General features: G+C 37.8%; 1 protein-coding gene across 1 annotated transcript in view; it reads left to right on the top strand.

The window, feature by feature from the left end:
* The window catches only part of LOC134661066 (calcitonin gene-related peptide type 1 receptor-like), a 29369-nt gene extending 19382 nt beyond the window's left edge, over window positions 1–9987 (top strand). The window contains exons 9-12 of the mRNA XM_063516965.1: window positions 364–470; window positions 1163–1270; window positions 5179–5287; window positions 9875–9987. Of these exons, the coding sequence (XP_063373035.1) occupies window positions 364–470; window positions 1163–1270; window positions 5179–5287; window positions 9875–9924 (374 nt within the window). The 3' untranslated portion in view covers window positions 9925–9987. The remainder of the gene's footprint in view (window positions 1–363; window positions 471–1162; window positions 1271–5178; window positions 5288–9874) is intronic.
* The last annotated feature ends 5614 nt before the right edge of the window (window positions 9988–15601 follow it).

Raw genomic sequence — 15601 nt, 5'->3', positions numbered from 1 at the left:
TCAAGCAAGGACGTGACGATCACACCTTTACGTTGATGCGGTAACCCGTCTTGGAGGCCAATTCCAGCTTACAGTGTGACATCAAAATGATGTCACAATGCAAGTTTGAATTGGGCTCTTATGCGTCGCGATTCTAACGGCCCAATTCAAACAATGCTTATAAGATGTCACAGCGATACGATACCGTGTCAAAAGTGGCATTTCTTCACTGACAGATCAGTATCGCATTGTTCATCTCATAAGCATTGTTCGAATTGTGCCGTATAAGATTCAGCTTGTGACAAGATTCGTTTTGATCGATACTAAAAAGGTATAACGACTAACGAGTACCTACCTACTGACATGTATTTTCTTACTTGCCAGTATTTCTCGTGAACGTGGTCCGCGTGCTGCTTACCAAGTTAGCCCCCACGCCCAACCAGCAAGCTCGTCTGGCTACGAGGAAAGCCGCCAGAGCCGCGCTTATACTTGTAAGTGTTACGAAGTATACTAATATGTATATATGTATGTGTAGATACTTGGCAGTGCTCGTTGTGGCCTTGCGGAACGTTGATAGGTACCAAAACGACCGATCGTAAATAACAATAGTTTACCATATATTACTGTTAACTACATAAATATTCTAAAACGCTGGGTGGGATTATTGGTTATTAATTAATTAGGTATTGCTAGAGGACCACAAAGTTTAAGTCATGGGTAAGTACTTACATATCTATTTTCGTATCATCGACACTATACTTTGGTGATATAGAATAACAAACCTCGTTTCATAAAAAAAAACGTCTGTTAAATTAACGGATAACGATAAATGAATTTCAACGGCCTCTGAGATTAAAAGATGTTTATTTTACTTTCATTGTACTGGTAGCAGAATATAATAATGGGTACTGCCAGGACCGGATACATTGAGAATTGATCGATGCGAAAATGGATTGAACGTTCCGAAAGGCTTTGTGGTCAATTTATATTTAAGGGTAAGATTCCATTTCTGACCGCAGCTGCACTACTGGCACTGAACGCGTCGCTGTTACTGTCAATATCCGTAGTAAAATTAACAGTAGCGAAAAAACCATCTGATTTTGATTTCCGAAACTAAAAGCAATCGCTGCAGCTGCGGTTGGAAATGGACTGTCACCTTAACAGTACCTATGTATGTTCTCAGATCCCCCTGTTCGGGTTACATTTCGTCCTAATTCCGCTGCACCCGTCGCCAGGCGCGGCCGGGGAGAAGGTATACCAGGTCTTCTCTGCATTGCTCACTAGCCTACAGGTAACTATTTTACCCAACTGTCTCGTTGTTTTATAAGCCATTGACTGCAAGGTAACTCCAACACGATGTTGACCCCACAGATCGCTGGGCACTGATCGTCTGTTTCATGTGCTTTTTAGCCTATCTTATCTATGACGATTAACTTTTTTTATAACCTTATGTAACTGTTTCAAGCAAATAGTAGGTTGTTGTTGTGTGGTTGGGACCCTTGGGACAATTTCGTTTTTGGACCGTAGTTGAAAAAGACATTCTTAATTCAATCAATCACAAAACTTGTGATATTTAGCTGATTTCTGTTGTCAAACATTGGAAAATTATCTGTTTGACACATATTTATATACTTACAAAACCCTAATGCCGTTTTTTTGGTTAGTTTTGTTAAATTCGTAGAATCAGAAAAGCCAGACACTTAAACGTCTTCGCCATATTTTCTTAATAATATTATGTGCCATGATCCAAAACTGGGCATCGAGCCAACGAGTAAACCACGGTCTTTAGTTCTGCCCAACTTCAGCTACATAATTCGCAAAACATTGTGTTAAGACAGTGACTTTTCCTTATCGAGGCTCGATCTCTTGATACTTAATAACCATGTGTACCCGGAAACCGCACTTATGGTGCTAAAAGTTGTAATGATAGGCTTGATAAGACTTAGGACGCACGCAGTACAAGACTACATTGATATGAACTACATTCGTCCGTTTGGTAATCCGCAACAGCAGAAAAGTCGGGATGAATTTGGTTTATTTCAGAAAGAAATCAATGCATAAAATAAAATATTTGGCTACTGAAAGGATCTAATTAGATTGAAACGTAGTGTACATTGTAATATAGTAGTGTGTTGCATTGTAGTGTACATTAGGCTTTAGGAGGTTAAGCTACTTACTCTCGAGATAACTCTGCTACTGCATTTTAACTTTCTATATTTATTGTTAATGTGTCTACTTGTAGCATATTTTATCTGAAATGTCGTAGTCGGTCATCAATACAATCATACACAATGTATCGTAGGACTAAATGTCTTCTCCGTTTTCTCGTAATCGGCCATCATTCACAATCTCTAGGTAACATATCATAGGGCTAACTGTATTCTCTGTTTTTTTCCTTGTGTTTGCGTGAAATGCGTGAGAATAATAACATAAATCACTTATTCGTCGGTGTGATATATTTGTTTACTTATTCGTGCGTCACAAAAGCAGGCAAATGATAATAAATATAAAACTTTTCGATACCTAAATAAATCTATTCAGTTTCCCAAATATTAAAGATGTCGTAAACGTACAGCCTACGTGCACTGAATAATGGAATCAAATGGAAGAAATCACTTGCGACAGTATGGTATTCACAAGTCGTAAGGCGACATTAACTACTAAGTAACACTAGAAACGGCAACAAGAAAGAAACAGCATAATAACCGTACAAAACACGTTGTTACACTATTCTTGCATATTGATATCATGTCACGCCACTCACTATTCACTATCTCACTAATAAATACAATATAGAATAGTTAATACTATTTTCGCATAATAAAAATGCTAAGTAAAAAAAAATTTTAAACCCCGACGGAAATAAAGGGGTGTTTTATAACATTTGTCCGTCGGTGGCTTCGCAACTGATTAATCAATATGAGTGCGTTATTTTAATCAAATTCGGATAGGTTTTAATGTTAAAGGTAATACAATGCTACAAGGGTATACAATGTCACATTCGGTTGTTATGCGTACCGGGGCTGCGTAGGTGGCCGGTTGAATCGTAAATGAAACACCTAATTCCCAATATTATTTCTGCTTGGCCCTTTCGAGTTTTGGGCATCGAAAACCCTCATTAAATGTGTAAATGAAGTTATTTAAATTTCGATGGCATAACTGAGGGTAACAGGGCCCCAGGTGGTTGACATATCTACCAATATTCTGGCCTTATCTGCTTCGTAGTTCGCCCTTCCTATTTAAGTACAAAACTAAGTGACAACAATGATTTCACCAATGTTTGTAAATAGATCCGTAAAATAAAATATTAATGTAATTTTAGTAACACTTCTAAAACACAGTATTCAATATAATCTTCATCAATATTCAGCATATGTATATCAATATACATGATACATGGCATAATCCGAATCAATTTGTATTGCCATGAATGAACATCGACCTAAAATAGCATTCGATGTTTTGTTCTTTACCGCTCGGCTAATTTCCATTTTAGCCGAGCCATATCCAAGATATATGGTAGGTACCATAATTTCTCATTAAAAATTAGGTTAAATGACGTCCTCTACCAGTTAACCATAGGGCAAAGAGCTGTATTGAAAAAAAAGTTTTAGGAAACTATTATATGGTAGGTCTCTTAATCATAAATTCATAAATCTTAAAAGCGGATGACTAGATTTTTGCAAGAATATCTAATTTTATTTCAACCAAGTTAACGAACACTCATTAGCTACTTTTTTACCCTTTATTCTCCGGTAAACAAATTTTATTTTATTTAGACTGTTGACAATCTCTGTAATCTCTTTCTAACCATCAGTTGGGCCAAATATGTTCATCAAGTAAACGAGCATATTTTCTGTAAACAATACAATATTTAACGGTTTAGGTAAGAGTAGCTTTTGTCATATATTTGGTTTGAACATATCCATTTACATTATGATGTCCACAAGAATATTATACATGTCGGCGGCAGATCGTAAAATTGGGCATATCGAGATATTCCTAGGCATATCATGAAACGCCGCCATTTCATGATCTGACTAAGTTTAACCCAGGCGTATTACGATCTGCCTTATAAAAGAGGCGGCAGATCGGTCAGACCAATGTATTCGTTGATATTCCTAGCTTCATACCGGGCGCATCGTAAAATAATTGATGAGATATTCCTAGGCATATCATGAAACGCCGCCATTTCATGATCTGACTAAAATTAACTCAGGCATATCACGATCTGTCTTATAAAAGATTCGGCATGATCTGCCTAGGAATATCACCCCTTGAGGTTTGCACGATATAGCTGGTGGTCGCTAGGCAGATCATGAAATGCCGGCGTTTCATGATCTGCCTAGGAATATCACCCATTGAGGTTTGCACGATATGGCTGGTGGTCGCGCTAGGCAGATCATGAAACGCCGGCATTTCATGATCTGCCCTACCAGGGTCCATGTCCAGGGTCCACCATAAAAAAAAATGCCGGCGTTTCATGATCTGCCTAGGAATATCACCCCTTGAGGTTTGCACGATATGGCTGGTCGTCGCTAGGCAGATCATGAAATGCCGGCGTTTCATGACCTGCCTAGGAATATCACCCCTTGAGGTTTGCACGATATGGCTGGTCGTCGCTAGGCAGATCACGAAATGCCGGCGTTTCATGATCTGCCTAGGAATATCACCCCTTGAGTTTCCACGATATGGCTGATGGTCGCGCTAGGCAGATCATGAAATGCCGGCGTTTCATGATATGCCTAGGAATATCACACCCTACTATTTGATATGCCTAAACGTCGCTAGGCAAATCGTCAAACGTTGATGTTTGAACGATATGGCTGGTAGTCGCTAGTCAGATCATGAAATGGCGGCGTTTCATGGTATGCCTAGGAATATCTCGATATGGCCGATTTTACGATCTGCCTCCGACATACATATAAGCTCGATACATATTTAAAAAGTTTTTGATCCGTTTTGGAAGCTATACCAAACAATGAAATTGTCTCAAGCGCAATCTATACCACGCGACCAAAACGTCGTAAGCGTCGTGAATTTCATGGCACTTCACGCGTTTAGGTCGCGAAATTCACGCCCCGCTTCCATAGTTTGTTGTCGGCCGACAACAACTCGTTGTGTGTCGGTTCTATACATAGTAATAATTCAATGATTTTAGCACGAGACAATGTCACTAAAACAATTGTCCGGGTCCAGGGCCTGTGCGTCTCGTTCTTGTTTTGCTTCACGAACCACGACGTGATGGTGGCCGTGCGCACGCACGTGTCCCGCGTCGTCCGCGCCAACGACGCCATCGCGCTCACAGGTGACCTACAACCTCTACACAATACACTGCACTCACTACTCACTACTCTCACTAGTGATCACAGGGACTCAGTGGTTTTAGTCCATTGACGTAGAATATCTAAGGACGGGCTAATGGGGCACTAAAAATCGTATTAGTTCAGCGGTGCTACCCACGAATTCCAGCCAATCGTGCAGTCTAACGCGACTAGTTGCGACCAATAGCGCGCGTAATGCGAACTCGTCAGCCAATCGCGCGCGTGATGCGAACTCATCAACCAATCGCGTTGTAGCGATTTCACACCGCTGTACTGGCCCCTGTCATGTCTCATTTTTATTGCCCGTAAAGCCAGTCCCTAAAAATCTATGTCAATGTTTTAGTCCTATTAGAAAGACTCGACCAGTCGTTTTACCTTTAAATCTTGAGTCATAATATTTCAACTAAAAACTAATTTAAGTTTAGCAAATAAAGGCCTAAAAAAGTGACACGTAACGTAAGGAATAAAATACTACTTGTTAAAAACAAATAGAATCAAATATAACTTATTTTCAGGCAACTAAGGCCTATTACATCCCTTACAGACTAACATTAACGACTCTGATTTAGAATATTAGATAATGTTCAGGGTAATTAATTACGTCTAGATTGTGATATAACGTGTAAAAATTCTTTTTTTAAATCTTGAAGTCAAGTCAATCACAAACTAGAGGTAACCAACGTGTACGTAATACAATCGAAACATTGATTACAAGCGACTATTCTCAATGGTTTGATTATTTCAATATTTAGATTTTCTATCGGTATATTTTCACCTTGTTTTGTGCTCGGTTTATTTAGGGTCGGCATTATCTAAAACGATGAGGAGAACTCTATATATGTATATAGTATGTGCTCGGTAAAGTTTACATAGCCTTGCATTGAACAAATTAACCGAACTACTGAGAGCAAAGTGATTCCGAAAGTTGTAAAGTGAAGTCATCGTCGATTTCGTTCTTTGTTTAATGTTATCTTTTAACTTAATCGTAAATAAAACCAAAATTCAAAACTGTATCTCTTATACAATTAAAAATAAATTGGCAATATATTGGGCATAGGAGAAGTTCATAAATATTAAAAAAAGCCGCCCCTTGTTAAGTACTTAAAATATCGAACTTTGGACTAAGCCTAAAGTGGCTTGAGTATACATATTTACATCTTATTCTTGTAATATAGGGTGGAAATTAAATACATTTTTTATAAAGGCGACTGTATTAAAAAAGTCTAAAAGCGAAGAACATTTTCGCGGTCCGACAGTATGTCACATGTTGTTGTTTGTCACACGCACACAAGGAAGCGGCGGCGTGCGCGTACGTGGTGTGTATCTGTGTTGAGGCCGCCAGACTACGACATCAACCTCTATGGTTATGTATGTGACCTTCGAGTACTTATGTCTTTATGAACAAGCCAAGGCCAACTTTAGAGTGCGTTCGTTAAAGCTCACTTGCGACAACCCAACGATAAAATAAATTATAAAATTATAATTACAACCTCAGATGAGTCAAATTAAATACAGGGCGCACCTTTGGCTTTGAGAATTTAAATGCAAGGACCAGTAGTTCTAAAACTAAGTATGGAGATCATTTGTTGCGCGCGACTGATGTACTCGTACTACTCGTAAAGGTTGGATCTCTTTGAAATTTAGACATGGTTAGATAACAGACACGGCTACTTGGTTAGATTGGTTAGATAGTTTTAAACCCCGCAGCATGAGTTGCACGCAAGAAATATTTACCTACCGTGAATACACGAGGGTTTAATGGATAACTTTAGGTCTCTCAACAATACGACTTTAAGGGGAGTTACGCAAAATTATAGTTTCTATATTGTATAAGTACCTACTTAATTGTTACTCGTTTTAAACAAAGGCAAATGTCATAAAAACTTGACACGGAAACTAGATTATATCTGTAAAGGCAGACAGACTCCATCCAATCGGCTCAAATCAGGATCGGCCTTATATACAGGATGTAATCGTTAAGTGTTTTACAGGCGATTATTCCGTACCTAAATATAAAAGATATCAAATAAGTTAATTAATATCGAATGTACAATGAGTAAAATCACGTTAGGTAATAGCTTCGGTGCGTGAGTTTCATAAAGTTTTAAAACTGCTTTAATTCAGTTATCTGACCTGACTTTCAAAGTTCAAAGTGGTAATTGTATATAAGAACTGGTTACATTGCAGGTCGAATATATTAGACCGGGCCGTGTCCAGGCAAGTATTGGATGATAACGATATTTGCAAAATCTTGTTAAATTTTTCCTTCAAATATATTGTGAAATCGTAATGACATAAGTAAGATGTGAAATGATTGGCGAAAAAAGCCCGTAACTACCTATGTCGTGTCGTAGTCTGCGGCTATAAGTGTTTGTCGCAAATGTTGAGGCTAATAGGTACTATACATAAATTGATAAATGTTACACTCTAACACTAAAAGCAGTGTCGGATTCCCTGTCACTTCGACATCTTGGAATCTGGGGGCACGGCAGTGCCCCCGACAAGTCGAGCAAAACACAGAGGCACGGCCGTACCATCCTTTTCTCTATCTCTCTTACGGCTACAGTGTGACTGAAGGAAAATCAGAATATTCATAAACTATAAAAGATCGAATTTGCACTTATAAACACAGGGCCTATTTTGAGATAGGTAATAAATTAAACTACAACTGCAAGATTAAAACTAAACCTCACATCCAACCGCAATCAACCCCGGTATTAAACTGTAAAAAATCAAAAGTAAATGGATATATCTAAACAACTGTTTTATGAAGCTTTGTATCCTACTACCAATGTTTGTTTTTTTTATATTTTTATTTTCAAAAACTGTAAGTAGGTACTCAAAGCGGACATCGGATGTTTTCATATGAAATTTGTTCAAATATATTGTGAAATCGTAATGACATAAGTAAGATGTGAAATGATTGGCGAAAAAAGCCCGTAACTACCTATGTCGTGTCGTAGTCTGCGGCTATAAGTGTTTGTCGCAAATGTTGAGGCTAATAGGTACTATACATAAATCGATAAATGTTACACTCTAACACTAAAAGCAGTGTCGGATTTCCTGTCACTTCGACATCTTGGAATCTGGGGGCACGGCAGTGCCCCCGACAAGTCGAGCAAAACACAGAGGCACGGCCGTACCATCCTTTTCTCTATCTCTCTTACGGCTACAGTGTGACTGAAGGAAAATCAGAATATTCATAAACTATAAAAGATCGAATTTGCACTTATAAACACAGGGCCTATTTTGAGATAGGTAATAAATTAAACTACAACTGCAAGATTAAAACTAAACCTCACATCCAACCGCAATCAACCCCGGTATTAAACTGTAAAAAATCAAAAGTAAATGGATATATCTAAACAACTGTTTAATGAAGCTTTGTATCCTACTACCAATGTTTGTTTTTTTTTTTATATTTTTTTTTTCAAAAACTGTAAGTAGGTACTCAAAGCGGACATCGGATGTTTTCATATGAAATTTGTTTAAGTATTAAATTATTATCTTCAAAATCGGCTACCTGGTTCCTAAGTTCAAATTGATCTCTTACAGTTTTCTTTGATTTTCATTCACTGTCTCATTTAAATGTAATATCCCTGATATTATATGTCATTAAATATATAAGTACATAGTTCTGTTGGCGCTGAGTTCGCGCTACTTAGATCACTTTTATAAACCTATCCACACCGTAAAAATAATCTTATTTCGTGCGCCAAAGAATTTGTTTTTGAAATGAACATTATACGGAGATATGAAATTAAGAAAGTAATGGGTCGATATTCGTAAGTTTACTTGGTAGGTACGCGTTCTAGCCCAAGGGACATTAGTGCCATGGTCGTATGAATTATGATGTACGCTGTGTTACTATTTGAGGGACGTGTTTGCGTTAACTTTACGGGTGTTGGGGGATTATACTCAAAGGGCAAAAGGGCTTTCATTTAAGTTACATTGATTCATTTATCAACGTATAATTTGTGTCTTGCACCGAACCAGGGAAATCATCCTAAAATGTCATGCCTAAGCTTCTGCTAACATTCTATAGGTACTTACAGGAAGATGCAAAAACAACAGTTAGTTTCATCATTTAATGCACTTTCAAACATCACATTCAATTTGAAATCACACAATTATGTCAGTAATTTTGATGACGGTTTTTAGTGTAAGTACCGCACAAAACTTTGGTCGCTGGGATGGGATCACTTCGGTCTTGCAAATCAGTTAAATGTGTTTTTTTTTTCATAAAGCACATTTTTATTACACATAAACAACAATGCCATTAAGATATTTAGCATTTTAGATTTTATTTCGAATTCACAATACTAGTGATCTATCTACTATAAAACCTAATAACCTATGTTACTTGGACCACAGTTACCCCTGTCGGTAGCTCTTGTATAATTTTTCGATGCCTACCTACCTATATCTTTCTTACCTAAATCTTTTAACATATTGCCAAAGCTGTTCACTGTGTTTTTTAACTTTTTTATTTCATTTAGTATTGTTTTAATTATAATAGGTAACCTATTTCAAAACAGATCTGAACTGTTTATAATGAACATTTATTACAGGTTTAACGGCGGGAGAAAGCTTGGCCAATACGAGGGAAAACGTTGTGTAAACAAATGGTTACAAGTGGAAATTAATAACATTAAACAAAGATGTAAATGTTAAATATTGACATTAATGATTACCTCGCCGGGGGCCAGAGCTACGAGACAGATTTTAATTATTCCACCAAGTTAGAGATCTGCGACCCAATTTGACACGTAAAAGTGTCAGAGGGGACGGACGTGACTGTTGTTGTCCGCTGTAATAAATCTATTTTGAGACGTGTCATTTCAATTCATTTTGAACTTAATTTTGAATCAAACGTCACTTTTGGCACAAGCGTGGTGGGGCAGATTTCGTAGGTGATGAGCTGATGAGCCGTAGGGTAACATAATAACATTCCATTTCTGACCGCAGCTGCACTACTGGTACTGAACGCGTCGCCGTTACTGTCTATTTCCATAGTAAAATGAACAGTAGTGCTGCTGCGGTTGGAAATGGACTGTCACCTGTACCCGTACTGTATATAAGTTTTTGGCAAAAATTTCATATTTGGTACAAGCTTTTATCGCTGACTGGACTTTTCTTACGACAGACTACTCATCGAGACAATTCTAAAAACCCCTAAAACAATTAGATTGCGTTGTTTCATCACAGAGTTCCTATGGCCACCTCCTGTCTCTATCATCAGATCAGCCCGATGGTACCATAATTGTACCATCGGGCTAATCTGATGATGGAGAGATCTACTTACATGTGTATGCAAAATTTCAGCTCAATCGGAAACCGGGAAGTGGATCAAATTTAACAAGATTTGATTAAGTACAGACAGACAACGGTCAGGTGAAAGTATACTAGCAAAAAGCAGAGCTTTGTAAGGGCTCGCGGAGTTTTCCTACCTAAACGTACCGGACCGCGACTTTGATCCAGTCCGAGGCTTGTTCCATGATCGATCGAGTGGGCCCGTTAAGAACGCAGCTATAAGTGAGAGCAAGAAAGAAATATACTAACCGGACCCCGGTTGCTGTCTGGTACGCCTGTCTGTTACAGCTTTCACTTTGTCCATTAAAAACGTGTCCAGACGACAAAATCAAATTGCCAATATCATCCACATATAATATACAATTTCATAAGCGCTTATTATTACATCCTACACGGTCGCCCAGTACTTTTTGTAAGGAAGCCAACTGGCATTCTTACATAATGTTGGGTCAGCGAGCCAATGTCCTTGAATTTAATTTTTGCGTCCACACCACACAGTTGAGCGAAAAACTATCCCGTCTGGACACCTACTGGCGGTAATCACGCTGCTCCGCACATAAACACACACACACAGTTCCACTAGGTACATCCAGGGTTCAGCATCAGCTCTATCTAAGTGCTCATTAAGACGTGTCAGATGACCAAAACAGCGTGTGCCTGTTGCACCAAACCTATCTTGGGTACTTAATCTCCTAAGTGCAACAAACCTGAGTTCCACTCTAGGTACTGCCAGGGTTCAGCATCAACTCTATCTTGGGTAGGTACTGCTCTCCGAAGTGCTCATCATGATGAGTTGGTTGTCCAAAACAGCGTGTGTCTATGTTGCACCAAACCTGAGTTGCAATAAGTACAGCCAGGGTTCAGCATCAGCTTTATCTTGGGTATTACTCTCCTAAGTGCTCATCGATACGAGTCGGATGGCCAAAACAGCGTGTGCCTATGTTGCAACAAACCTGAGTTCCACTAGGTAGTGCCAGGGTTCAGCATCAGCTCTATCTTGGGTACTGCTCTCCCAAGTGCTCATCATGACGAGTCGGATGTCCAAAACATCGTGTGTCTCTATGTTGCATCAAACCTGAGTTCCACTCGGTACAGCTAAGGTTCGGCATCAGCTCTATAAGTGCTCATCAAGACGTGTCGATTGATTAAGACAGCGTGTGCCTGTGTTGCACCAAATCTGAGTTCCACTAGGAACTGCCAGGGTTCTGGCCATTTTGTTGAACTGCACGCCGACGTTGCAATTGGCGTGCAGTTGGCGTGTAGTTCCCATACAAGTTGCAGTGGTGTATATCGGCCCTAAGCCGCTGAAGTGTGTATTATAATTTGATCTTTATTTATAATTTATAATTTTAGCTGTTCCAAGCAATAGTAACACTAAAGGCGCCATTCATTGATTACGTAAGACCATTTTGGCCAGTTTTTGACCCCCTTCCCTATATGTAAAAAAATAATAAAAATAGGCTGACCCCCCTCTCACTCCTATATTAGCATATATTACGTTAGAATCTTAAGGAAAACATGAGTACACGTTTGGTTTGTTTTAGTGTTTATTATTCAAAAAAAATATTTTTATGAATATTTATTTGTACGTACGTTTGTACAGGACAAAGGTACTTGAGCTCGTTTAAGCTAACTCTGCACCGTGTTTTATAGCATAGAGTGTGGAAGTATTATTATTATTTTAAACGTCATAATTTCGTAGAAATTAAAAAAAACGCATCTTTGTGATCTTACTTACGTAAGAACTATAAAAACCCTCTCCCTCCCCCTAGTAAGAAAAAATTGCGACCCCCCCTCCGCCCCAAAATCATCTTACGTAATAAATGAATGGCGCCAAAACTGTTTCTCGAACTAAAAATACCCGATTTACGTTTGTTAACTTAACATGACTGATCAGTTCATCAGCGTCACAAAACATATGAGTAAATTGACCTCCGCAGTGAATATACAGCAAGATTGATTGTTCTAGTAGGTATTCACAAAAACTTATAGAGTCTGTGCGAAAAGAGAAGAGTCGTGGAATGTATGGGGCCCAATACAATCCACGACTCTTCTCTTTCCGCACAAACTCTATGCTAAATTGGGAATCAAACCAAGCGAAGCGAGGTGGGTCTGATTCCAAAATTTTAACCCATTTTTGTATTCATCGTTGTTAATGGCGTATAAGCACCATCGACATGAAATTGAAAACACCACATAGGTATCGTTGTCCGAGTACCCACAACACAAACCTTCTTGAGCTTTTCTGGGGCTTAGTCAATTTGTATTACGACGTCCAATATTTATTTTTTTACTACTAACGCCATCTGTTAGAGAAATAAATAATTAACATTAGCACGAATGTTAATTCATTATTTTGCCAACAGATGGCGCTAGTAGTAATACAAAGTGTTATTACATTATTTAATTTTTTTAGGTTTATAAAATGATATTTTTATGTTTGATAACACATCTAGACATGAATTTAAATTACTATGTTAAATCTCAAACCTAACAGTGCAGTAGTTTTTCCGTAAAGTGTACCACAAGAATGCATAGTTTGTCGAATAGTGATAGGGCTCGCTTCGCTCGCCCTAATAATAGCTTGTAAAAATATATGCACAGTCATTTACTCGGTCATAGTATTCAGCCATATTTGGCATGTTTTTTGACAGAATCCTACAAACTGCGTAACTGCCTGTGCAAATAATCTGTCAGCCGCTGTAATTTTCTAAGACATTTTGTATGAACCTTTTCTAAAGTAAATTATAATACATAAATGTAAGCTGGTCCGCCTGTAAATAGAACATTTGTAAGCCTGTAGGTAATCTATAAGCCCAAAGTTAGAAAACACGAACTAAAACTGTAACTCAAATATTTTTTCAGCAAATAGGCAACAAGGGTATTTTTGTCTTCTCAAGTATCACAATTACTTACAAATTATAAAGCCGATATTGTCAGCTATAGGTAAATGATAATTTTATGAAATGTAATGTTATCAATATTAAGATAGAAAGTAAAACTATAAAAGATGACACACGCTAGAACGGTCTAGTCAGGGCCGCGGCGTCCGACACTTCATTTTCTATGAAGGGTGAGCGGTAAACAAGTGATTTTTTCAATATAACCGCAAATAAACAATCATTCATTTATTCATTCAATAGAAAACAAGTGTCCTTTCTCCGACGCTCTATTCGTTGGTCACCGGTCATTTGTAACCAATTTAAAGCAACACGGGCGTGTTGCTTTAAATTGGTCACTAAATGACATTCCAAGGCACCCGATGGTGCATCTTGGTCTGTATGCCGATGGCACCGCCGTGCTCTTCAGGACGCACGTTCGCTACGATTTTATTCGGAAATACCCCAAGACGCAATCACGGACCTAGGTTTCTGGTTTGTTTTTTGGTGTATTAAAGTAAATCCAGATAAAAGCGCAGCGATCATTTCCCACCCTATTGCCCTTGCACCGATAAGATACCTACATTCTCAACGATGTAAATATTAAAAGTAAGGGTAACATGCGCTTTGAGAATATCTCATTAATCTCATTATCTAGTCTGATCTGGAGGTAATATTTTTTTCTTTACTATGTTAATAAGTGTAACATATAAATGTAATATGTAAGTAATGTAATAATTTGTAAATATAATGTAATAATGGGAGGTGTATCATAAAGCCTCGTGACCGCCAGCAGCCGCTCCGCTAGTGGGTTGACAATATCTTTAACGTGTTTAATTAGCTACCGTTCTCAGATCCATCAATGACGCAGCAGCTGACGTTCTCGATATCGTTCTGATACATTCCCCTAAAACACTTTATAGAGCCCGATAGGAAATGACTGACGCAATTTGTATCTGGGCCGAGTGCAGCTAGCTTCATGACGACTGGGTACCAATACATGATAGTTTAAATTTAACTGCATCGAATTGACAAAGGGTCAAACCTTAATTGTTGTGTAGGTACTTCGTGTAGGACGTCAGTCGTGAGAAATTTACAAGAAAAATATTTATAAATAAATATAATTTAAACGGTTATTGAAAACTCGACGCTTTAGTGCTAACAAATTAAAGTCTGTTTTGACCAATTTTCTAAAGGAATTCATCTCATAGAACAAACAATACCATAATGTAGAATATGTACTATATCTAAATTCTACGCAACAAAGAAGTGGACGCTGGCCATGTCTGCATTACCCGATTTGTATGATATATTATATTAATATTGTACCTATTGATTCAATACTAAATTACATAAACATAGGTTTTAGAACTTTGAGAACCTAATAAGAGTATTATAATTAATAAATATTTGACAAATTACCAGTATCTACTTATTTCATTTTAGTGACGTATTCGTATTATCCACTTATTTAACCCAATAGGACAGAGCATCAATTTTCTGCAAATGAAAAACTGTAGTAGATTTATAGGTAAGTGTAGCATCTATATTCAGGAAAACCATGTGAAAAATGGAGGGAGTAAGTGGGTGTGATTTTGGATGGGAAAGAATTTCCCCTTTTTCGATTAGCATATTGTGAAAATGGTCCTACCCTTGGTGACTTTTTGTTTTGTTTTCTGTATTTTTCATTATATTGTATAAGGAGTTAAAAATAAAACAAACATTCAAAAGCAAAACGTATAATCATGTAACAAAACGTTAACATTCGTAGAATATTTTAAAGAATATTTTTATTTGGTAAAGTAACTATTAGTATAGGGGATATTAATTCCCACTTCGTTTTTTCGTATAAAATGGAAGTATTTTTTTAAATAGCAACACTAAACAAAGCTTTCTTTACAGTTTTGAAAAATATTACCTTGCCGCTCCGATATATCTGATGGCCACTCTACTAAAGGCGAACTTAGGGTACGCATTGGAGATGCGCAAAATACTTCACTGAATTAAAAACATTGATTCATATATTTCGCTCGCGGAGATATACATAATATTTATTTCATTTCGCTCAGTGGATCTGTTATTCGCCGGCCGGCCTGGGTTCATAAA

The sequence above is a fragment of the Cydia amplana genome, chromosome Z, assembly GCF_948474715.1.
Source record: "Cydia amplana chromosome Z, ilCydAmpl1.1, whole genome shotgun sequence".
NCBI lineage: Eukaryota > Metazoa > Arthropoda > Insecta > Lepidoptera > Tortricidae > Cydia > Cydia amplana.
Note: the sequence above shows the minus strand (reverse complement) of the source record. Positions and strands in the feature narration are given on the sequence as shown.